Consider the following 17,094-nt stretch of genomic DNA (forward strand, 5'->3'; position numbering starts at 1 on the left):
TTTGAAAGCACCCCTAAAGTGCAAGTAGATAAATAGGTACCGCTTTATAGCGGGAAGGTAAACGGCGTTTCCATGTGCTGCGCTGGTGCTGGCTCGCCAGAGCAGCTTCGTCACGCTGGCCAAATGACCCAGAAGTGTCTGCGGAAAGCGCTGGCCCCCGGCCTCTTAAGTGAGATGGGCGCACAACCCTAGAGTCGGACACGACTGGCCCGTATGGGCAGGGGTACCTTTACCTTTACTCATGACCATGGGACGCGGGTGGCGCTGTGGGTTAAACCACAGAGCCTAGGACTTGCCAATCAGAAGGTCAGCAGTTCGAATCCCCATGACGGGGTGAGCTCCCGTTGCTCGGTCCCTGCTCCTGCCCACCTAGCAGTTTGAAAGCACGTCAAAGTGCAAGTAGATAAATAGGTACCCCTCTGGCGGGAATGTAAACGGCGTTTCCGTGCGCTGCTCTGGTTCACCAGAAGCGGCTTAGTCCTGCTGGCCACATGACCCGGAAGCTGTACACTGGCTCCCTTGGCCAATAAAGCAAGATGAGCGCCGCAACCCCAGAGTCGGTCACAACTGGACCTAATGGTCAGGGGTCCCTTTACCTTTTTACTCATGACCATCTTAAAACACAGCATGGTTGCGCCCCACCCACTTTGTTTCAAATGTCATGTGTGTGTCATTAAGGTCGGGGGTGTTTCCACATTGCCAGCTTCCTGTCCACACAAGCGGGTGGAGAGGGGGCATAGGTGCCTTGATATGGCTTATGTGTATTCCTGCATTGCAGAGGGTTGGGCGATATTACCCTCAGGGTAATATCCAACTGAGATTCTATGATTCCAAATCAGGTCAAAGCTGGTTTGCAGGAATGCAGGAATCACAGCTGAAAAATCCCAGACAAAGGGCCACCCAACCTCAGTTGAAAACAGTTGTTTCCCAAACTTGGGTCTCCAACCGTGCTTGGACTACAACTCCCATCATCCCAGTGGTCAGGGATGATGGAAATTGTAGTCCAAAAAGAGCTGGGAAACACGGGTTCAAAGCCTCCAATGAAGGAGAGTCCACCATCTTCTGAGGGAGTCCGTTCCACTGGCAAATACCTCCTACCTTCAGAAAGTTCTTCCTAATGTTTAGTCAGAATCTCCTGTCTTACCATTTGAATCCATTGGTTCAGGTCCTCCTCTTTGGAGCAGCAGAAAACAAGCTTGTTCTACCTTCCATGTGAACCTTTGAGGGAGTTGGAAGATGTTTAGCCTTGAGAGGAGAAGATGGGTAGCTATCTTCAACTTTCTGAAGTTGAAGATAGCTACCTGTCTTCTCTCAAGGCTAAACACCCTCCAACTCCCTCAAAGGTTCATCGAAGGCTTGGTCTATTAAATGATTGAAAATTTTTTTATGCTAACCATTTAGAGGGTTTTTTTTTACTAGGTTAAGCACATGGGATGCGGGTGGTGCTGTGGGTTAAACCACAGAGCCTAGGACTTGCAGATCAGAAGGCCGGGGTTCGAATCCCCACGACAGGGTGAGCTCCCGTTGCTTGGTCCCTGCTACTGCCAACCTAGCAGTTCAAAAGCACATCAAAGTAGATAAATAGGTACCACTGCGGCGGGAAGGTAAGCGGCGTTTCCGTGTGCTGCTCTGGTTTGCCAGAAGCGGCTTAGTCATGCTGGCCACATGACCTGGAAGCTGCACTCCGGCTCCCTCGGCCAATAAAGCGAGATGAGCGCCGCAACCCCAGAGTCGTGCACAACTGGACCTAATGGTCAGGGGTCCCTTTACCTTTTAAGCATATAGTTTTTAAAAAATATAAATGAAATAGGCACAGACCAGAAATATGGTGGTTTGACCATTTCCAGCTGTATTCACCTACAGAAAGGCAAGTTGAGGCAGCTGCTCTGAGCTTTACCCTCACCTTCCTCAAGCAGGATGGGGAAGTAGGATTGTGGGGGGACGGCCAGTGACTCAAACAGCACACACTTTGCTTCTTGGTATGTTTATTTTAGATATTGGTTAAGCACTCCCAACCGCTCTCCTCTTGCCAACACCCCCACCAGCCCCAGGGCTCTGGAGGAGGCCATCTTGAACATGGAGGGCAGAGATATTTTGTTCCCTGTTGTAGACATTGGTTAAATAATAATTAAAAAAAGACCTTTACAATAATACATTTTTGTTGTGGTTTTGATCCTTAAAAAAGAAGACAGGAAAGCTAAAGGAACCCTATCCAGGTTATGTGTTTGGTTACGTATATCCATATGTACCGTATTTTTCGCTCTATAAGACGCACCAGACCACAAGACGTACCTAGTTTTTGGAGGAGGAAAACAAGAAAAAAAATATTCTGAATCTCAGAAGCCAGAACAGCAAGAGGGATCGCTGCGCAGTGAAAGCAGCAATCCCTCTTGCTGTTCTGGCTTCTGGGATAGCTGTGCAGCCTGCATTCGCTCCATAAGACGCACACACATTTCCCCTTACTTTTTAGGAGGGAAAAAGTGAGTCTTATAGAGCAAAAAATACGGTTTATAAAGAAGCAGGTCTCTCTTGATATACATATGCTAGATATGCCTAGGATCAAAGGAGAGTAATGAATGCTGGTTGCCAGCTATGGCTGCTTCCATCCATCAGGAACCCAAAGTGACATTGGGGCAATCTTGAGAAGAGGAGAAGTTTCACCTCTTGGACAGCAAAAATCCTAGAAAAGAGAGAGGAAGGGAATCAGAAGAAACAGCAGAACGGGGTATCTCCTCTGAACCTGTCCGATACGCTTCTTGTTCCACCACGAGACTTGACTGGGTTTGCTATCAGGAAGGCTGTCCTGAAGGCCTAGAAAATCATGGGGTGTTGCTGCTCATCTCACAGTGCTCCTTGCACTCCTGGAGGGATCCCCCTGCCCCCCGCCAGCTGCACAAACATCTTCTCCACCTTCTGCTTCGAGAGGAGAAAGTTAAGACACTTCTGTGGGTGACGGAAGCCAAGCTTGGCCGAGGGGAGGAAGGAGACAGTTGTGTGTTTGTTTGTTTTCCAAGCAGCAAAAAGGAATGGTATGGAGACTGGGGGGGACAGGGGGAAAGGGACATAGCTGTCTCTTGCCCTGCAAAGCAGTTTGGCAAACTAAGGCGCATCAGCCACAACTGGCTCAGTCTCTCCGTCCAGAGTCAGCCTCCGCGAGATTCTCCAGCCGCTTGCAAAAGCAGACGTGCTTCTTTGAAACGCCGTTTGCGAACCCTTTCAAACATGGATGTATTTGGACACAATGGGAGACTCTCGGACTCTTGCTCTAGACACTTCAAACCAAAAAGAAACACAGAGCGAGAAAAAAACCCTTCTTTGAGGATGCAGAATTCCCGGCGTTTAAGTGCTCCCTCAGCACAGATTTCCTGGGGGAAATTGTCCTGTCAAAGCTCCTGCAACTTGCCGCCGTGCCTTTTCGAAAGCAGAGACTCCGGAAGGCCAAAAGGCCGAAGGAAACGTTTTCAAGGTGTCTTTGTCCATCTCTGCATGCGCAAAAGTTTGGGCTGCGCCTTCCCCCACCCCCTCAGAGCACTCGTCCCTCTTTTCTTCTATAATGCCACTTTCAAAAGGAGGAGAGGGAGAGCAAAGAGGGTCCCTGGGACAGAAGGCCGGATGCCAGATCCTTTTGTGTCCACAAACGTCTTCTGTTCGGGGATCATGTCTGTGGTCAGCGACTTCTGCAGGGAGAAAGGAGGAGGGGAGAGAGAGAGAGAGAGGAAAAGAAAGGAGGGTCAGTTCAACAGAGCGGCAGCCACCCCAGGGCACTGGAGTTTTCCCTGAAAGAGCTGCTTCTCTCCTTCCAAGCCAAGGAGAGCCAGACCTCTTGGTTTCGAGCGAGGATATTGGCAATTGTCATTGTGGGCATGCAAAGCAATACAGCTCTCCTGGGGAGATTAGTAAAAACCTATGCAGTGACTGCAGGAGTCTCTGCATCAAAATAAAATAATAATAATTAATAATAATAATTAATAATAATAATAATAATAACAACAATAATAATAATAATAATAATTACTTTTACCCCAACCATCTGGCCACGCCCCCCCAGCCACTCTGGGCAGCTTCCAACAGAATATTAAAAACATGACAAAACATCAAACATTAAAAACTTCGCTAAACAGGGCTGCCTTCAGATGTTTTCTGAAAGTCAGGTAGTTGTTTATTTCCTTGACATCTGATGGGAGGGCATTTTGTTGTTGTTGTTGTTGTTGTTGCTGCTGCTGCTGTTTCTTTATATCCCTCCCATTACCTTTCCCAAGACTCAAGACTGCATACCCCAATCAAAGCAACACAGATAAAATGCAAAAAGCTACAAACGTATACAAATGTTTAAAAGTAATTAAACTCCAATAGAATTAAAACCGTCTAAAGAACAGATCTATTAAAATGCAGATGGTGAAAGACAATAAAAGCAGGACAGCACTCCTTAAAAGCCCTTTCCTTAAAAAAACCCCCAGTCATTTCCCAAAGGCCTGTAGGGATAATACCATCTTCACTTGCTGTCAGAAGGACAACAAGGAGGGAGCCAGTCTAACTTCTCTAGGGAGGGAGTTCCAAAGCCTGGGAGCAACCATTGAGAAGGCCCTATCCTGCATCCCCAGCAAGCAGGCCTGTGATGGAGGCAGGACTGAGAGAAGGGTCTTCCCTCAAGATTTCAGAACCCAGGCCGGTTTGATGGGAGGATATAGTCCCTCAAATAAAGTAAAGGGACCCCTGACCATTAGGTCCAGTCGTGACCAACTCTGAGGTTGTGGCGATCATCTCACTTTTTTGGCCGAGGGAGCTGGCATACAGCTTCCGGGTCATGTGGCCAGCATGACTAAGCCGCTTCTGGAGAACCAGAGCAGCGCACGGAAATGCCATTTACCTTCCCGCTGGAGTGGTACCTATTTATCTACTTGCACTTTGACGTGCTTTCGAACTGCTAGCTTGGCAGGAGCAGGGACTGAGCAACGGGACCTCACCCCGTCACGGGGATTCGAACCGCCAACCTTCTGATCGGCAAGTCCTAGGCTCTGTGGTTTAACCCACAGCGCCACCCGCATCTCACAGTCCCTCAAATAGCTTGGGTCAAAGCCATGAACTCAAGGACAGACCTTAGATGAGCCACTGTTCTAAACACACACACACACACACACATCCGCACCATGTACCCCTACCCACTATTATCACATCTGATTCGCATACTGACGGTCCTGAGTTCAAATCTCTCTGCAGCCTCCTGGGGAAGGATCACCACTCACTGGCAGCAGAGCTTACCCTTGCCATGCAGAAGGACCCAGGTTTAAAGCCCGGCTGAAAACAATCTCAGCCAGGAGATGATAGGAAAGGTCTCCTCTCTGCAAGGCAACTCCTTGCTAGTCAGTGAAGCCAATGGGCTCATCCATAAGTCTGCTTGCCCCGCTGCCTTCCCCTGGGAAAACCCACGGCTTAGCTCTGAATTGGAGCAAACGGCAATCAGGTTTTGCGCAGATTGCTGTTTGTTCTGATTTATCATGAAAGAGCAGGTTTTCGGGGGGGGGGGGGGAGCAGTGGGACAAAGGCAAAACCACTCGGACCTGTGCCTTAGAAAGCAGAAAACCACTTGGACCTGCACTTCCTAGGCATAAGGCAAGCATAAGTGTGGACCAGCCATACATACAGATACTTTCAATTGACGTTTCTGACTGTGGATTCCTTTAATTGTCGGCTTTTAAGGGATCGTGGTTTCAATGTGCTGTGTACACCGACTGGGATTGTTACGATTCTTTTATAATGAATGGTTGTCTATAAATATTTAATAAAATATATAGAATCAATTTACTACGCTAAAGAGGCAAACAGTCTGGACTGGGCTGGGAAAGGGAGCTTCCTCACTTCTCCTGATCACCATCGCCTAATAATTCCAGTCAACCTTTGCAGGATAAGGGACGCGGGTGGCGCTGTGGGTAAAAGCCTCAGCGCCTAGGGCTCGCCGATCGAAAGGTTGGCGGTTCGAATCCCCGCGGCGCGGTGCGCTCCCGTTGCTCGGTCCCAGCGCCTGCCAACCTAGCAGTTCGAAAGCACCCCAGGGTGCAAGTAGATAAATAGGGAACGCTTACTGGCGGGAAGGTAAACGGCGTTTCCGTGTGCTGCGCTGGCTCGCCAGATGCAGCTTCGTCACACTGGCCACATGACCTGGAAGTGTCTGCAGACAGCGCTGGCCCCTGGCCTCTTAAGTGAGATGGGCGCACAACCCCAGAGTCTGTCAAGACTAGCCTGTACGGGCAGGGGTACCTTTACCTTTACCTTTTACCTTTGCAGCTGTTGTGAGGATTACTGAGCTGGAGCACATCTGTTTTAAGTGCTTGAAATGTGCTCCATCATCATCATCAGTCATCAGGTCATCCAGAACAAAGGGATCACAACCAACAGCATGGAATACCTTGGGTTCGTGCAACAAGGAAGGAGATTCTGGCGAATCTCAGTCCACTGGATATTACAATACAGTGGTACCTTGGGTTAAGTACTTAATTCGTTCCAGAGGTCCATACTTAACCTGAAACTGTTCTTAACCTGAAGTACCACTTTAGCTAATGGGGCCTCCTGCTGCTGCCGCGCCACCGGAGCACAATTTCTGTTCTCATCCCGAAGCAACCTGAAGCACTATTTCTGGGTTAGTGGAGTCTATAACCTGAAGCATATGTAACCTGAAGCGCATGTAACCCGAGGTACCACTGTATCTGCTTCTGCTTGTGTGTATGGACAGTTAGCATGGATAAAAAGGCCACAGAAGGGGACTTCCATTCCTGATGCCTCCTAGGCTATATAGGAGATGGCCAGATGACCTTATGAGCTACCAAATGGATCGCTGCTCTACCAGTTAAGCAGCCAGGCCAGGTGTGAGCCAAACAAACGTACAATAAGAAACCTGAGGTGTGTTGGAGCGTTGTGGTCAGTCTGGCAGTAGGATTCGGGGGGGGGGGGGAGTGCTAAGAGGCAAGGGGATGACAAGGGGGGGGTGCTAGAGGTGTCAGTGACTATCAGACTTTGAAAAGCTGGTATCACTGGATCAAGTCTGTCGAATTAATTCAACAAAAGAGTTTGAATTGGATTTTGAATACATGTGCAATTAATTGCTGCTGTTTTGCATTTTATTGTGTTCTATGTTCTGCCACCCGGGACGCGGGTGGCGCTGTGGGTAAAAGCCTCAGCGCCTAGCGCTTGCCGATCGAAAGGTCGGCGGTTCGAATCCCTGCGGCGGGGTGCGCTCCCGTTGCTCGGTCCCAGTGCCTGCCAACCTAGCAGCTCGAAAGCACTCCCGGGTGCAAGTAGATAAATAGGTACCACTCCGGCGGGAAGGTAAACGGCGTTTCCGTGTGCGGCTCTGGCTCGCCAGATGCAGCTTTGTCACGCTGGCCACGTGACCCGGAAAGTGTCTACGGACAGCGCTGGCCCCCGGCCTCTTGAGTGAGATGGGCGCACAACCCTAGAGTCTGTCAAGACTGGCCCGTACGGGCAGGGGTACCTTTACCTTTATGTTCTGCCTTAGTGGGTCATGCAAACCGCTCTCCCGAATAATCCTTTTTATAAGGTAAGGTGGGAGGCACTGGGGGCGAGTTTATGGACCCAAGGGGAGTGGCCCCCAAAAGTCTGGGAATAAATAAAGTTAATTTTCTACATTTGCAATCCTATGCCCACTTATCTAGAAGTAAGACCCTGTGAATTTGCAAAAGGTTAAAAAGAAATAAGACCCCAACTTGTCCTATCCTATATAAATCAGGATTGGATAAATGTTGGAGAGGTGGATTGAATAAAAAGAAGATTACCTAAACATCTTTTGGAATTGTTCTCAACTGGAGATATTATGGAAATCTGTTCATGCTAATGTCTTTGATATGTTAGGATACAATATACCCCTTGGAACCTTAAATAGTTCTGCTTGGTTATCTAAAAGCTGCAATTCCACAAAATAATCAAGAAATAGTGTTCAAACTTATAACATCTGCTAAGATTGCAATATCAAATAATTAGGAGGTGGGGGAATCAAATCTCCTGCTATATCTGAATGGACTGAAGAAAATTTGGTTTGATTAAGCTAACTTATTAACACAACAATACATATAAACCAGCCTAACAGGTTTGTGGAGGGGGGTATATTTTATCATCTTTTGGAACAACAAGTTCAATGATAATGTCCAACCTTTTGCTACTTTGAACCTGCTGTGGCAGCACAGCACAGTATGCTTTTTGTCTTTGGCTTATTTTGTTTACTTTTTTAAAGAAATTAAGACCGCAAGGTAATTACAACTTGATAGAATGGCCCCACTCTTTAAAATGAGTACATACTAAATGGGTCCCTCGAATCTGCACCCCGGCACCTCTTTTGATCCCCGAATGAGAAATTCTTTCTGGGAAATGGGGCCTAAATAGATGTCAAAGGGGGACTTCTCTGTATTTGCCCCCTCCGGTTGAAATCTCTTGAGCCTGGGAAGAACGACGACGTGAGCTTTGAAGAGGCTCCTCTCGGGGATGAGCAAGAAAGGACCAAAGAGCCACTAATGTTTCAAAACCAGGAGCTAGTCGAGGAATCGGGGATCAGAGCAGCATCCTTTGGCATGAAACCATCAAAGACGCACGTCTCTTTCCCTTCATGAACTTGAGAGAGATAACTTCAGCGGCAAAAAAAAAGACCTCATTAAATTCCACAAGATGGATTTCCTTCAGGAGCTCCTCAAGCCACAGAGAACAAGCAAATTACCTTGTTTATGAGATGCTGCTGTACATATAAAAACCATCTCTGAATTGATGGAGTGCAATTTGACCTGGGCGACAGGGGGAAGGCAGTTATACCAGAACGCCCAGTAGAGAGAGGTGGAAGCAGCAGAGGACGGGTGGCCTTCATTCACGATTTACTCTGTATTATTATTTATTGATTACATTTTTATCCCACTTTCTTTTCTCTCCAAGGAGCTTGAAGGGGCATACATGGTTCTTCCGCCCCCTCCTCCTTTAATCCCACTGACAACCCTAGGAGGGAGGTCAGGCCGAGAGACAGTGAATGCCTCAAGGTCACCCAGTGGGTGTCACGATGGCCAAGTGGGTATCAGGTATCAAATGTTTATTCGGCTTTACGCCCATCATGAAACACAACACAACAAAACAAATCAAATAAAACAGCGGACTCGTACAAACCACAAGTAGTATAATACAATTCACAACTCACAAGGACAGATATTAGCCATTCATAAGAAAAGTTTAAGATTAAGATTAAAAATTTTAGGCACTACACTAAAATCAATATCTGATGTCATTATAGAAAATTCTTATAACTATCAATACTCAGCTAACATTCCATTCCGTCTCTTGTACGAGAGGACGGCTGTTAGGAATTTAGCAACCTGTAGGGTAATATAAGGATCCACATCTTGAAGAACCCAGGCAAGCTGTAGGTCTACTGGTTTGTCAGCCATAGGCTGGGTTATGGGGTTTAGTATACTAGCACGGGCTGAACTGTACAAAGGGCAGATAAACATAACATGATGTAGAGATTCAGATGTTTTCATTTCACAAGCACACATTGAAGGGACTTGGCCCTTAGTGAATCTATGTCTCAGCACGTTTGATGGAAAGACATTGAACCTAGCTCTAATAAAGGCATATCGGTGAGACGCGGCCATAAGCGATGTTAAGTAGGACGGAGCGCGGTAGATAGGGGTTATGCCGAAATTTAACGGCGAGCAGGCTCCGCCACCAGCTACGAAATTTTGGTATAGCTCCGCATCATCCGGCCTTTGATTTATACACCTTTTTGCCACATTTAGATCCAGTTTGAGCAATTCAGTGGGCGAGATCTCATAGGACAGCAATTTGGCATGGATTTTTCCTGACCACAAGTGGGGATTTTAGCCCTGTGAGGTAGGTTCGGCCAAGAGACAGCGACTGGCCCAAGGTCACTCAGGGAGCTTCATGATGAGCAAGCAACATCCTCGGATGGGTTTTCCCAGGACCAAGGTGAAAATGCTAAGCTCCCAGCTTAGTTTTGCTGTTGGATTTTGTTAACATACCCATAGAATTGTAGAGTTGGAATGGATCCCGGCAGGTGATCTTGTCCAACCCTCTGCAATGCAGGAATCTCAACTAAAACATGCATGGCAGATGGCAATCTCTGATCTTGTTACATTTATAGCACTGAAATGTTAGGAAAACGTTTTTGCACTCTTTGGTTTCGAAATGCGTTCTTGCATGTAAGCCGCTTTGGCCTGATTTTTTTTGAGTGGAAAAGTGGCATACAAATAAAATTACAAATGAATGATGAGCGAATGATGGTCAAGTGGGGATTTGAACCCTGGTCCCAGAGGGACGCAGGTGGCGCTGTGGGTTAAACCACAGAGCCTAGGACTTGCCGATCAGAAGGTCGGCGGTTCGAATCCCTGCTCCTCCCAACCTAGCAGTTCGAAAGCACCTCAAAATGCAAGTAGATAAATAGGTACCGCTCAGGCAGTAAGGTAACCGGCGTTTCCGTGCGCTGCTCTGGTTCACCAGAAGTCATGCTGGCCACATGACCCGGAAGCTGTACGCCGGCTCCCTCAGCCAATAAAGCGAAATGAGCGCCGCAACCCCAGAGTCGGCCATGACTGGGCCTAATGGTCAGTGGTTCCTTTACCTTTACTACCCAGAATTCCCAGTATTCAGAGCCGGGGGGGGGATACCTGTCCATCTCTAATGTGGGATGTAATCCTCTGGAGCAGTCAAGTACAACATTTCCTGTTTGCCTAGAGTGAACATGCAAGGGAATGTTGGTCCAGCCAGTTGAACTTCCTGTTACACCTGGTCTGGAGCATCCTTCCTTTTGCATGTGACCAGGTAAGTGGGCATGACCCTTCCAGACCTTATAAAAGGTCCAGTCATACAGCCACCTTCCTCTTTTTGACTCTTTTGCCTTTTTCCTCCTGGACTGCTGGACTGGCTGAGAGCCAGCAGTACAGAGATATACCCATATGGGGTAAATCCACTCTTTCTATTTATTTGTAACTTCAAGCCTAAAGCCCACCTTCAGGGACCACACTGTGCTCTGATTGTAAGTAAACTTCTTATTGTTACTTATGAACAAGACTGTTGTGTCTTTATTCTTTTATGAGGATTCAAAGGGATCTTAACCAGGAGTAATAGAACTTATGAGACTCTAACAAATCTGCAACTAGTTTCCTGCTGTGTAAAAGGGGGGATGTACTCTGCTGCATGAATGAACTCACTAGCATGAGTTAGGAAGGATAATATTTACGGTGGACGCTCGGGTTGTGAACGTGATCTGTGTGGGAAGCACATTCACAACCCGCAGCGTTCGCAACCCACAGCGCCGCATCTGTGCACGCACGGGTAGCAATTCGGCGCTTCTGCGATGCACAAAGCGCGATTTTGCGCTTCTGTGCATGCGCAAGCATCAAAACCCAGAAGTCACCCGTTCCGCTACTTCTGGGTTCGGCGTGGTGCGCAACCCAAAATCGCGCAACCTGAAGCGCCTGTAACCCGAGGTATGACTGCAATCAATATATCCTCACAGCATTCCCACATCTAACACATCTGGATTCCCAAAGACCATTCCTTTCTCAAAGGTCTGCAATGGTGCTCTTCCATGGGTGCCCTGCCTGCAGACTCAGCTTGCCCCCTCACCCTCACAGGGGCCACCTTGTGACACCCATGCCTGGCCCCCCTGGATCCGTGCACGCTGAACTCCGGGGCTTGATGTCCTTGTGAAGCAGCGGCCCAAGGGCAATGGACAAATTCTCATGCTCATCACAAGCTGGCAATTACTCAGCTGGGGAGGCGGGAGGCTGGGATGCTATCTGTTTGCTTAAATATTTCGCCTCTTTACATGCATTTCTTGACACTCCAACTGCCAGAAGAGATTTGGAGAGGGTACAAGAAGGGCCCCCACGTTTAACTCCTGCCCTTTCTTTTTTTTAATGAGGGGGGAGAGAATAGAATAAGAGAAGAGATTTCATTGCAGCAACATTGCTGCTTCTTCATAAATGTCTAGATCTTGGACAGCGGTTCTGCTACACAGGGGTGCAAAATTGAGAAGATCCATCACTGAGAAGGTCCATTCGGGGGTGCCAAATTTTGACCTTGCAAGGGCGCCATATTACAAAAGATTACCAAACTCTGCCTGTATCTTGGGAGTGGGAAGCTGGTATTAGGATAGAATAAAAAGACTATGAGAGCAAATCATCTAGCTGATGAAGGGCCCCCATGCTTAATATTGTTAATTTGCTTATTTAGCATATTGTTTGTCTCCTAATGTTTATACACCGCTGGTTTGTAAAAATAAAATAAAATAAAAATCTCAAAGCAGTCTGCCGAAAAGATGCCACACTCAAAGAGCGAGTTTGATTCCTGCATTGCAGAGGGTTGGACTAGATCAGGGGTCTTTTACATGTGGCTCTTTTACCCCTTTGCCGCGGCTCTGGAGCGGATACTAGCAAGGGGAGGAGGCGCATTGTGCGCCCCGACACTCCCCACTGTGGCGGGCGCTGTACTGGCTGTGACGTCGCATGGGGGCGATGCGTGCGTTAGTCACGCACCGTCCCGACGTCACCTTCCCGCCCGCTGTCAGATCAGAGGGCAGCAGCATACATGCTTTAAATGTTGCGATGGTTTTGCGGCTCCCAGGTTTTTTTCTTCTTCTTTTTGTCTGAAAGGTTGCAGACCCCTGGACTAGATGGCTCTCATGGTCCCCTCCAGCAATACAATTCTATGATTCTAATGAAATCAGGACAGCTCTTATGTGACACCTGTAATGATGGCATTTCCACCGACAGAAGAAACCAAGTGGGTGCATATGGGCAAGGTGATCTTGCAGGTAGACTGGTCCCAAGTTATTAAGGGCTTTGGATACTAATCGAACACCCTGAACTTGACCCAGTAGCATTTGTTATTTTTCTTAGTGATAATTTTTTTGCTTTATCTTTTTTTGTACACCATTTTGAGGTGTGTGGTTTTTTTCTTTTCTTTTAACAATCAGGCGGTGCATAATTTTTTTGAAATAAATATTCACAGTTTTTGGAAGAGAAGGGATGGAAACTGATATACTGATAAACAGAGGATACAAAGGCTTCTAAGTGTTGTGTACTGAGTTGAATAGGATCCAAAATGCAGCAGTCTGATTGGTCCTAGAACAATAGGATCCAGAATGCAGCAGTCTGATTGGTCCACAGGAGCCACCCAATCCAGCTCCAGGTGGAAGTGAATCCACAACCTGATTGGCCTACAGGAGAATCCTGGAATTAGCCAATCACGTGGGGCCCATTGTGTAAATAATGTATATAAAGCAGACATTCTGGGGGAACTCCCATTCCTCCTCACCACTATGAGCTGAATAAAGAGCATGAAATCCACTCTCGGCTCTGAGGATATTTCACTAAGCCACCCCAAAAGGGGCACCCGCATCCAGCACTGAGTGCATATTATGGGGTACACACCCTAGAACCTTAGAATTGTTGTCCCTGAGATTAAGAGTCTCATGCTCTACCGACTGAGCCACCAAGTCTAAACCTCCACACAAATTCTAGAATAGTTCACTCTAGGTCTTTTTTTTTGGGGGGGGGAGGGGGTTGTACAGTTTGGAGCTGGTCTTTGTCAACTACAGCACCAAAAGACTTTTTTTTTTTTGCCTGTGCAAAATGTCCAGGCTGTCCAGGTTTGACCCCATGCTTGGCTAATGAATGTCCCTTGTTCCAGGGCAGGCAGCGAATCAGTCAATGGGGCCGAGGACGTGCTAATGGAGGGGGAAACGTTCTGTCCTATCCCCCACTTGCCGTGGGGGGGGGGAGAGGTTCTGTCGCGAGTAGAGGTGCCCGCGAACGGAGCACCGGGCCTCTGATGCGATGCAACTCTAGCATGAAATTGAGCCGCTGATTGTCTCATGCGGCGGTAACGAGAAGCATAAGATGTAATTTCTCAGGCATGCCGGATCTAATTAGAGGCTGCCCAAGGGTGACATTGCTGCCTTTTGCATCTGCTCGCCGAGCTGAGGAGGGGATCCAAATGGCCAACAAGACCCCCGGGAGAGGAGGAAGGGCTTCAGCAGAGAGTTGTCTCGCAGGTGGGCTGGGGGGTGCAAGCAGGCATTGTGTCTCCACGCACATGGGAATGCGCCCATTGGCGAGGGGCTCACTGAAACGGCCATGTGGCAAGGCCTCGGTGCTCCTGCTGCTCCCTCGAGTCTTGTCCAAGCGTGGCTTAAATCACAGAATCAGAACTGTCGTGTAGGAAGGGAGACCAAGGGTCATGTAGTCTAGCCCTTTGCGATGCAGAAATCATAGGTAAAGACACTCTGACCGATTCCCAACCAGTCTCTGTTTAGAAACCTCCGATAAAGGAGAGTCCATCACCTTCCCAGGTCATATACCGTATACACTTGAGGATGCTGTTGTTGTTTAGTCATGTCCGACTCTTCGTGACCCCATGGACCAGAGCACGCCAGGCACACCTGTCTTCCACTGCCTCCCGCAGTTTGGTCAAACTCATGTTCGTAGCTTCGAGAACACTGTCCAACCATCTCATCCTCTGTCGTCCCCTTCTCCTAGTGCCCTCCATCTTTCCCAACATCAGGGTCTTTTCCAGGGAGTCTTCTCTTCTCATGAGGTGGCCAAAGTAGTGGAGCCTCAACTTCACGATCTGTCCTTCCAATGAGCACTCAGGGCTGATTTCCTGAAGAATGGATAGGTTTGATCTTCTTGCGGTCCATGGGACTCTCAAGAGTCTCCTCCAGCACCATAATTCAAAAGCATCCATTCTTCGGTGATCAGCCTTCTTTCTGATCCAGCTCTCACTTTCATACATCACTACTGGGAAAACCATAGCTTGAACTATATGGATCTTTGTTGGCAAGGTGATGTCTCTGCTTTTTAAGATGCTGTCTAGGCTTGTCATTGCTTTTCTCCCAAGATACTTAAGTATAAGCCATCCTAAATATAAGCCGAGGCACCTAATTTTAGCACAAAAAAGTGGGAAAACTTATTGAGTATAAGCCGGTTCACCACACCACAAACCTGGTGGTGGCGGCAGTGGCGGAGGAGGAATCAGCAGCCCAAAATCAGCCCTTTGGGGCTGCTCGTACCTGCCGCACTTGAGTATAAGCCCAGGGGGGCTTTTTCAGCAAAAAAAAATGTGTTGAAAAAGTCGGCTTATACTCGAGTATATATGGTAATTATAAACTTGTAGAGTTGGAGGGGACCCAAAGGTCATCAAGTCCAGCTCCCAACAATGCAGGAATCTCAACTAAAGCATCCATGACAGATGGCCATCCAACCTCAACTTAACCCGCCCCCCAATGAAGATCCTTTTTTTAACAAAAACCAAACCTCCAGTGAAGGAGAATCCACTACCTTCTGAGGGCGTCAGTTCTACAGTTGAACAGCTCTTACCCTCAGAAAACTCTTCCTAATGTTTAGTTAGAACCTCTTGTCATTTGAATCCATTGGTTTGGCTCCTAGGCTCTTGAGCAGCAGAAAACAAGCTTGCTCCATGTGGCAGCCCTTTAGATATTTGAAGGTAGCTGCCATCTCATCTCTCAGTCTTCTCTTCTCCAAGTTAAACATCTCCAAGTCCTTCAGCTGTTCAAATGACCCCTCATCGGAGGCAGACTGACCATGAGTGTGTCTGCTCTGCCTCCCTGTGCCCCCCCCACTTTCACCTTCCGTGAGCTGACCCCCCTCATCAGCTGCTCTTTGGAGCTAAAACTTACACAAGCAACAAGAACATGAATGGAAAGTGGAGTTGGCAGGACTGGCCAAATGCCCCATTCTCTGAGGAAGGAAGGCTGGGCCTTTCAGACTCCACACTCTGTGAGCTGCTGTGATGGCCTGGGATTCGGACTCGGATGCTGAACCTGAGGGATCCCAGCCTGCACAGGATTCCCCGCCTCCAGAACCAGCTGAGCCGGGGCTGGGGCATGAGCCTGAAGGGTCCTCAGGTGCAGGCATCAGCTGAGTCTGCTCTGGCCCCTGAGGGGATGGAGGACCCATTGCCTGCAGGTGCTCCACTCTCAGCCCCATCAGAGGAAGCTGAGGTTGCCTCTGGGTCCGGTAACCCTCCAGAGGCTCAGAGGCTCAGGGCAGAGAGGCGGAGGGAACTAAGTTCCCGCAGGAGGAGTTCGCCTCCAGGCCAGGAGAGGTGAGTCAGCAGAGGATCGGGGCCGCCCTATGCCTGGGGGCAGATAAAAGCCGGCCAGCCCCAGTCCCAAGTTGTGGGAGCAACAATGTTGGTTGCTAGTTCCTGCCTGAACCCTGTCCTGCTTTCCTGCCTGAGCTCCTAACCTGCCCTGGCTCCCTGCTTGCAAGCCTGTTCCTGACTTCACCCAGCTCCCTGCCCTGCACCCAGCTTCAGCTACTACGGACTGCCTCCACGTTGCACCTTTGACCATGGACCAGACTTGGACCTCGCCTCTCGGGTTACCCACAGGACCAGTACACCTGCTAAGCAAACCTGTGCTCTTGAGTCGCCATGAAGGAATGCAGGGATGCCTTCTCATAGGACTTACCTGGATGGAGGCTGAAGTGGTGGTCACACCTGTGTCGTAGATGGTGTTGCTGTCATTGGCGTTGTATGTTGATGTCTCCATCTTGGGCGGCAAGGTGATGTGTTGAATTGGCGGGAGAGGCCGGTCTGTGCCGTTGCCAAAAGCCTGGATGGCATTTCCTGGAGAGGGAAACAGACAGCTTTACTGAAGGAACAACGAAAGCTCCTCCTCGACATCACCTCCATGCCCTTTCCTATCAGGCTTCCCGGTTAGGGACCCACCCCTCTCTGACCTGCCCATTGCTTCCTGAAAGTGCTCTGCAGCCCCACATGAATCCGATATAATGACTGTAACCACAGGAGACGGCACATGGTATGTAATGGTGGAGAGGGCTATGTAATGGTGGAGAGGACTAACCAAAACATGATCAGGCCAATGGCCCATCAAGTCCAGCATCCTGCTCTCACAGTGGACTTGATGGGCCATTGGCCTGATCACATTATGGTTAGTAGCCATCAATAGCTCTCTCCACCATTACACGTGGCACTCTCTCTCTCTCTCTCTCTCTCTCTCTCTCTCTCTCTCTCTCACGCACACACACACACGCATGCATG

At 48.5% G+C, this 17,094-nt stretch overlaps 1 protein-coding gene across 2 annotated transcripts in view; it reads right to left on the minus strand.

Moving 5' to 3' along the window:
- Nucleotides 1–1,968: 1,968 nt before the first annotated feature.
- GFRA2 (GDNF family receptor alpha 2) overlaps nucleotides 1,969–17,094 on the minus strand; it is an 83,245-nt gene continuing 68,119 nt past the window's right edge. For both annotated transcript variants that reach the window (XM_028741247.2, XM_028741246.2), the window contains 2 exons: nucleotides 16,502–16,659; nucleotides 1,969–3,677 (listed from right to left, as the gene is read on the minus strand). In XM_028741247.2, coding sequence (XP_028597080.1) covers nucleotides 3,549–3,677; nucleotides 16,502–16,659 — 287 coding nt within the window. In that variant the 3' untranslated portion in view covers nucleotides 1,969–3,548. The remainder of the gene's footprint in view (nucleotides 3,678–16,501; nucleotides 16,660–17,094) is intronic.

Source organism: Podarcis muralis, chromosome 7 (assembly GCF_964188315.1).
Source record: "Podarcis muralis chromosome 7, rPodMur119.hap1.1, whole genome shotgun sequence".
NCBI lineage: Eukaryota > Metazoa > Chordata > Lepidosauria > Squamata > Lacertidae > Podarcis > Podarcis muralis.